Below are 7,593 nucleotides of genomic sequence, written 5' to 3' on the forward strand. Positions count from 1 at the left end.
GATGATAAACGGGATCGAGGAATGGGTTGGTATATTCTCATTTAATGATTTTATGGAGGAACAGCTTAATTTTTTATAATGATAATGATCTGCTTTGATGACATAATTTATTTTTCGTGAAACCAGATCATGATTTGACACCAGAAGAACATGTATATACTTTGCTTAGTGATAAAATGTTGACTCCTATGTTTAGATCTACTTTCATTTTTATCTTTTTTTTTAATCGTTCGAAGCAAAAACTGGTATATAATATAATTTTTAAAAGACTAATCGTGATTTATTAGATAAAAATAGGAAGTGGAAGTTGCTTTGTGATATAATAGTAATTGTAAAATCTCTGATGATATTAGACTCGGAGATAAAAATAAATGTTATTTTTGTCTCAGATGATATCAGAGATATAAATAGATGTTATATATGAAGTGCATATAATAATTCTTGCACACCAAATTCACAAAAATTAGCCCAAAATATTTAAAAAAAAAAAAAAAAAGAATCTATATTTTATGAAACAAACAAACGTGTTTGCTCTGCTCCAAATTTGTATCGTTTCATTGGACTTTAAAGGTTCAGTGCTGTTCGTTATCTCCATATTTCACACAATAGTTGATCATCAGTTTCTTAATAATAAAAGAGAAGTTTTTGTTACTGTAAGTAATATTCGTTACCTTTAATATTAGATTTGTTAGGTGCACAGATTTTTGATGAACTGGAATTGTCAAAAAAGCCCTTGTCTGTTGATTACCTGTGCAGAAAGTGTAAAAAGCCAGAAAAACAGATTGAGGAATCTTTAGAGAATCTTAAGGCTATTGGCCTGGTTAGCTCTGATCATCAGGGATACTGGGTTTTATATAGTGATAATATATACACAGCAGATGATCTTTCTCTGGATGCAGAGCAGTTTGACTCACTGCCAAGACATACTGACCCACCAAGACAAAATGAAACATTACCAAAAGTGCCAACAGAGGCTGAGACAGAACTAAAAGTTCTAAATCAGGCCAGTAACTCACCCATTGATTCAAGCTCATGTCACACTATTCCAAAAGTGCCAAGTAATTCTGCATCAAATGCAGAATGTAGCCCTTCCCATAGTCCCTTGAGAGGTGTGTATAATGTTTCTCAAACATCTGATACTACAAAACCCAAAGTGCCAAGCAGAGAGAGATCTGAGGCCAATTGCTCGTCAACACCAGTTATAGAAGAGGTCACATTATCTGGATCAGAGGAAGAAGGTATGGAAGAGTTTTAATCGAGGACAGATTCTTATGTATTTCATAAAATGTTAACACATTATACATGTTATGTGGAAAAGATAAGAATTTTTCACATGCTTAAGTGTAGGACAGATAAATTCTGTCAATCATGATTACATTTACTGTCTAGAACCAACCTTTCTAGGTTTTAGATGAAAAAAAATGAATTCACCAATGCAGAATTAATTAAAGGTACTTCAGCTCTCAAATAATGAAAGATTGTTTCTCCATCTTACAAGTCAATTATACATATGTCGCAAGAAATTTAAGCAGAATAAAAATGGTGACTTTTTATGGTGTATTTTCTAATTTAATTAGATTTTAAAGCAATATGAGCTGCATTTTTGAGAATTTTATTTTGCTGTTAAAATGTGTTATTATGATGAATTTGTATGTAATTTACACCTTTATGATCAATAAGACTAATATAAAGTATTAAATTGTTTCAGAAGAAAGACTTCTGTACAATGGATTGTATTAGTATTATATAAGAAATCAATATTGTACAGGACAACAATAATGTAATTTTGCTCCAATCAAAGCTTATAAATTATAGTTCTTCCATCGCAAATAGAAAAAATAGAAGTTTATAATTGTTCTTTTTTCCTGTCACTAAAATATTTAATTGCAATTTCACAACAAAAATTTCTGACATCAAAGTTGCAGCTCATATTGCTTTAATAGCCACATGATGTATATTTATTTTACAGATTTGTCAAGAAAGCTAGAGGCAACCTCTTTAAAAGAACCTGTTAACCAATCAACTGCAGGTATACAGGAGTAATCATGGTGGCACTCTGCTTTGATTACTTCAGTACAGAGTTGAGAGGACATAATCGTGATCCTTATATATTTCACATGTGAATTATGGTATTATACAAGCAAAGAATCTAAAATATAAAAACTCAAATTTTCAGATGGTGTAGTTGTTCCTTGTAAAAGTAGGCAACCTGCCAGACAGAATTCTGACCAGACAACTAGCATGGGTGAGCAAATATCATTTGACTTACTTTAAGTGAAGGCGCTTGATAATTTAATAGAATACATTTTCCATTTTCTTTGATAATTCATGTATATTCAGTTCAATTTGTTAAGCACGTGCAACAACATATATGACAGTTTTGAAAGAGAATATGCAAAATCTGAATTGAATATATTCTCAAAGAACATGAGAACAAACAAAAATGTTTGATATATTAAGTCTTTTGCAGCATAATCATATTTTGCTTTCCTTTGATTTCTAAAGTTGTTGGAGGATGTCAGATTGAGACTTCTGGTTCAGTGAAATCATGGCAACTGTCAAGAGTAGACCCCGCTATTAAACAACCTAAAGGTATGTTTAACTTGATGCAGAGTTTCATATACTAGAATTTAGTCATGTGTCAGCAAATATTCAACTTATCCAGAACTTTGACAGTTTTATTAGACTGTTTTACCCATAAAATTATGTTAGGTGATGCTTTATCCAAAATTTGGGAATGGTCTCGTTGAAAAGATTTTCCAACAACCCTTTTATGAGGGTTTCTTTGAACAATATTTGGAGGCTCTCTTATTAAATTTTATAGTCAAACCTTGATATTATCTCAAACTTGTTGAAAAAAAACTTCAGGATACTTTAACATTTGAAGATATTTAATCTTACAATGCTTTCTTGGTTAGTTTGGAAATTAACATTGCAGCTGTTGAAGGATAAAAAAAAACATAACCAGCTGCAACTGTTAATTTCCATAATAATAAATAAAGAAAGACTTTTTAGGTGACTTGAGTCAATCAGGTGACCTATTGCTATTTGTTTTCATCCGTTGTCGTGCAATGTGTGTTGTGTATTAACATTTGAACATTTTCAGCTTCTTCTCTGAAACCGCTGAACCAATTTCAGGCAATTTTAGCATAAATTGCATATAATTTCACAAAATTTGTGAATGTTATGTTTCCTCTCCCCCTGGGGCCTGAGGGGTGGGGCTAAAACCATCAAAATTAATGCTCTCGACTAACTGTGCACATAGTTATGATGAACAAGGATGCCCCTTCCAAAATTGTGAAAATCATGGCCCCTTGGTCAGGGATTCTGGTTAGGGTGGGGCTCTATTGATTATATAGTGAAAATGCATTAATTTTTTGAAAATCTTTGTCTCTGCTCTTGATTATAATTTAAATAAACTAAGTTCATGGTTATTATAAGCAAGGATGCCTCTTCCAAAATTGGAAAATTCATAGCCCCAGGGTCTGGGGTTCTGGTGAAGGGATCTATTGATTATATAGTGAAAAAGCATAATTTCTTTGAAAATATTCTTTTCTGCTCCTGGTTATAAAGCAAAGAAACTAAGTGTATAGTTAGGATGAGCAAGAGTGCTTCTTCTAGAATTGTGAGTTTCATGGCCCCTGGTGTTCAAATACTGATGTAAGGATGTGGCTTTATTGATAATATAGGGAAAATGCATTAGTTTCTTGGTGTTGAGCAGATGCACAAAGTACATTGCTATGATGAGCAAGGGTGCTTCTTACAAATATTTTTAAAACTTTTGGTTCCAGGGTCAGAGATTCTGGTGGGTTTTTTTTGAGGGGGGGGGGGGGGGGATCTATTGATAATGTAGTGAAAATGTGTTAATTCTTTGAAAATCTTCAACTAAGTGTCGTCCAATGGCAGTCCAGGAAATCCTAGTAATTTTCTGTACCTGCATGTGAATGAAGGACCCTCTATACACTGATGAAAAATGTTTTTTGGACTTTGAGAAAATTATAAAACATAAAGGAGGATATTTTGAAATTAACTAACTCATTTTTAATATAGGGAGTGTGCCTTTTTTATTCAGGAAAAATCTTCAAAGACAATGAAGTAATAGAAAAGAAAAATTGCCTTCGCTTACTCAAATGGATAAAATACATGCAAATAAAGTTTTCAAATACTCTATCTTGGTCTAATATAATGTTTAGAATACTTGGATTTATTTTAAATTATGTGATACAGTTCAGATTACAATTTATTCTACTTTTATGTCAAATGGTGGGTCAGTCTAATTACACAAAAGGACCCTGATAATAGGGTGCAGTGTAGAGAGGGTCCTTAAACAAAAATGATTCCCTGGAATTAAGACCTCATGGGAAAAAAGTATGTTCACAGTACATGTATTTGGGTTTCATTTATTCTACATATTTGTTTGTTAACAATATGTTAGAAGAATGACTCATGTTACAGCTCTCAAGTTCTTGCTTAGTTGTGTTCTCTGGTATAACAGCCTTTGATAGATCCTGATTAGTTGTGTATATATATTTTAGATATAATTGTTTCAATTATTCAACACTTTCAATCAACACATTCAAATGGAGAGAAAACACTTGATGTTGCCAAGAAATGCATTGGTAAAAATGCCTCAAAAAAAGATATAAATAGATATCTTCACAGCCTTAATAAAGTTGGAGTTCTTCAAGTCGAATATCAGAATAAGCAGAAAAACTCAGATCCTCGCTGGAGGGCCACACAGAAAATTCATGACATATCAGGTACCCGGTATATTCTTCCTGAATTTTTTTTGGGTTCATTTTTTAAGCTAGAGAGTATAGAGGTTTCTACTCATTTCTTTCTTTTGTTCATAATGTGTTAACCTGCCATGGTTTTAATAGAGCATTTGAACATTTTGAAACTTTTAGATGAATTATATCTTTGTTTAGAAGGACAAGACATGATAGAGACCCCTCTGAATTTTTATGTGCATATTTTCAGTTTTTCTTAGAATGTGGACCTTTTTGAATACTTATGTACTGAAAAATAAAATTTAACATATTCAGAAATAAACTAATGTTAAGAACTTTTTAGATGAGAAAATCGAAGAAATATCAGCAGAATTGAGCACTTCAAAGAATTCAAGATCAGGTAACTTCTTTTTTTTTTTTTTGTTTATAAAATTTCAAATTTATTATGTTGTGTACAGTACTGTATACAGGGAAATTTTCACCCCCATTATGTTTTCGCCCCTTTCGTCCTACACACACGTGGGCAAATTTAAAACGGGGCGTATTCAAAAAACACACTATACCGGTAATTTGTTAAACAGAATTGTGACTGGCTGAATTTAAAACAAGGCAAACCTGTTTGCAAGTATGAAAGGGTGAAAATAATATGGGGCAAAAATAACCCTTTATACAGTATTTATACAATTTATTTCTTTCATTTTACTTTTCTTGATACATAAACAAGTATTTATTTTTGACCAGTTAGACCGTTGATCATGCATCATCTGGAGTGAAAAAAAGATGCTATTTATAATTTTGTTGAAGTAAAGTCTTCCAGGTTAAAACTTCTTGTTCCTTAATCTTATATAATTATACCCCACGCAACTAGTTGCGGGGGTTATAATGTTTTTGACCCGTCAGTCAGTCAGTCAGTCAGTCCGTCAGTCCTGTTTTTTTGTCAGCGCAACTCCTCCTAAACCGCTGCACAGAATTTCGTCAACTTTGCAGATATTTAGGACACAATGTGTAGATGTGCATATTACCAGGAAATTCCGATTCCTTTATTTTTCTGGGAATTTCGGCACTTTTCAACTTAGATTTTTGGCCATATCTTGAATACAACTCCTTTTAAACTGCCACACAGAATTTCGTCAAACTTTGCAGATATTTAGGACAGTCACACAGTGTGTAGATGTGCATATTACCAGGAAATTCCGATTCCATTATTTTTGCCCGAAGAGTTTTGCCTATTATTGAAGAAACTTTCCAGCTAGGTAATAAGGAAATCCACACTGGAATCAGCCTTTGTAGTGACATTTTATGTGAAATATTTTATGACCTTAAAAGACCTCTATTGATTTTGAGATCAAAATATTAATGATTTAACACACACACAAAATCTTGAATCTTGGATAGTCCCCCCCCCCCCCAAATTGGTGCTTTGCCTTAAATAATTTCATAAGTACAGTATATAAACAAATTCATATGACTACATCATAATTTTGTTTCCATCAATTATTTAAATGTGTAAATTGTCATGTGTTGGACATAGACTTACACTCATTAACAAATCGAAATCACCAAGGAATTTACATAACAGTTTGTCGGCATAACTCCTGCACTGAATTTCCTGAAACTTTGTAGGTATTTCAGACATAATGTATAGATTTGTATATTACCAAGAAATTTTTATTCCATTATTTATCTAGAAACTTCAGCCCAATTAAATTTGTAACATGCAAAGATTTGAATGCCCTTATATGCAAGAAGTTTTGATGTGATGATTTTTTGCAAGTAATGCCCCTTTTTGAATTATACTGTGTATTTAAAATGCACTGTGCTATTCAGTACATGTTGTATTGTCAAGTTTTGGGGGAGCGTGGGGTATGTGAGTTTGCTCACTTTTTCTTTCATTTAATTTTGTTTGTATTCTAGCCTCTGATTGGTTAATATCCAAAAAGGAACACAAATTATTTCTGTATAACCTGGTTTGGTATGGGGACACACCCCCCTGACAACCAGCTGAATCATCTGTATCCATACAATCCTCTCATTTCCAGTCCTCGGGATTCATGGGAATTCCAGATTTAATAAATGTACCTTTAACTTCAAACAATAATCCGATCCTACCACATGTAAACAAACAACAAAGGTGCTAGGCCTATGTATCAGTTTTTACCTCCCCTCGCTTCCCATCACTTCCGTTACTACGATTGTATTATTGAGTGGCAAATTTGAACTAATAAAAAGCAATGAAATTTTACACCCATAGTTATTTAATGATTTTAAAATTAAATTACAAGGAATGACTATACTGTAGATTCCTAAATATACGCGAGGAATAAATTATCGCGTAATTACGCGAGAAGCACCGCTCGCGAAATAAAATTACTCGCTTTTATTTTTATGGTGCTTGAATGTATGTAAAATCTCTAGATAAATCAACCATTCGCGAATTATTATTCTCGCGATTTGACGCCCTTGGGTCATTTCGCGATAATAAGTACTCGCGTAAAATAAGGAATCTACAGTAATTCTTGACCAAATTATTCGAGTATAACCTGGTTTGGGTCAGTTTACGCTGTTTTATAATCCGCTTTGCGGATTATAAAGCGTAAACTGACCCAAACCAGATTATACTCAAATAATTTGGCTAAGAATTAGAGTCATTCCTAAAATATTTGAGATAGATGTAAATTTGATATATAGTTACACTTATGATACTTTTTGTGGAAGATTTTATATCAAATATTTCCTTGTACATGTAATATGTGAATGCATTAATTTAAATATTAATTTTAGATCAGATTGCTAGACTTCCATCAAATGGTGAGCAGACAGGAAACTCCTCTCCATGTAGCCCTGGTACGTAAGCCTGCACCTG

General features: G+C 32.8%; 1 protein-coding gene across 1 annotated transcript in view; it reads left to right on the top strand.

Moving 5' to 3' along the window:
* The first annotated feature begins 21 nt into the window (after positions 1–21).
* LOC133205103 (uncharacterized) overlaps positions 22–7,593 on the top strand; it is a 14,261-nt gene continuing 6,689 nt past the window's right edge. Inside the window, exons 1-8 of the mRNA XM_061340846.1 lie at positions 22–25; positions 684–1,238; positions 1,970–2,029; positions 2,177–2,245; positions 2,506–2,592; positions 4,536–4,760; positions 5,074–5,130; positions 7,512–7,574. Coding sequence (XP_061196830.1) covers positions 22–25; positions 684–1,238; positions 1,970–2,029; positions 2,177–2,245; positions 2,506–2,592; positions 4,536–4,760; positions 5,074–5,130; positions 7,512–7,574 — 1,120 coding nt within the window. The remainder of the gene's footprint in view (positions 26–683; positions 1,239–1,969; positions 2,030–2,176; positions 2,246–2,505; positions 2,593–4,535; positions 4,761–5,073; positions 5,131–7,511; positions 7,575–7,593) is intronic.

Source organism: Saccostrea echinata, unplaced genomic scaffold (genome assembly GCF_033153115.1).
Source record: "Saccostrea echinata isolate AGI-Se365-2 ecotype Australia unplaced genomic scaffold, CSIRO_AGI_Sech_v1 ptg000054l, whole genome shotgun sequence".
NCBI classification, from domain to species: Eukaryota; Metazoa; Mollusca; class Bivalvia; order Ostreida; family Ostreidae; genus Saccostrea; species Saccostrea echinata.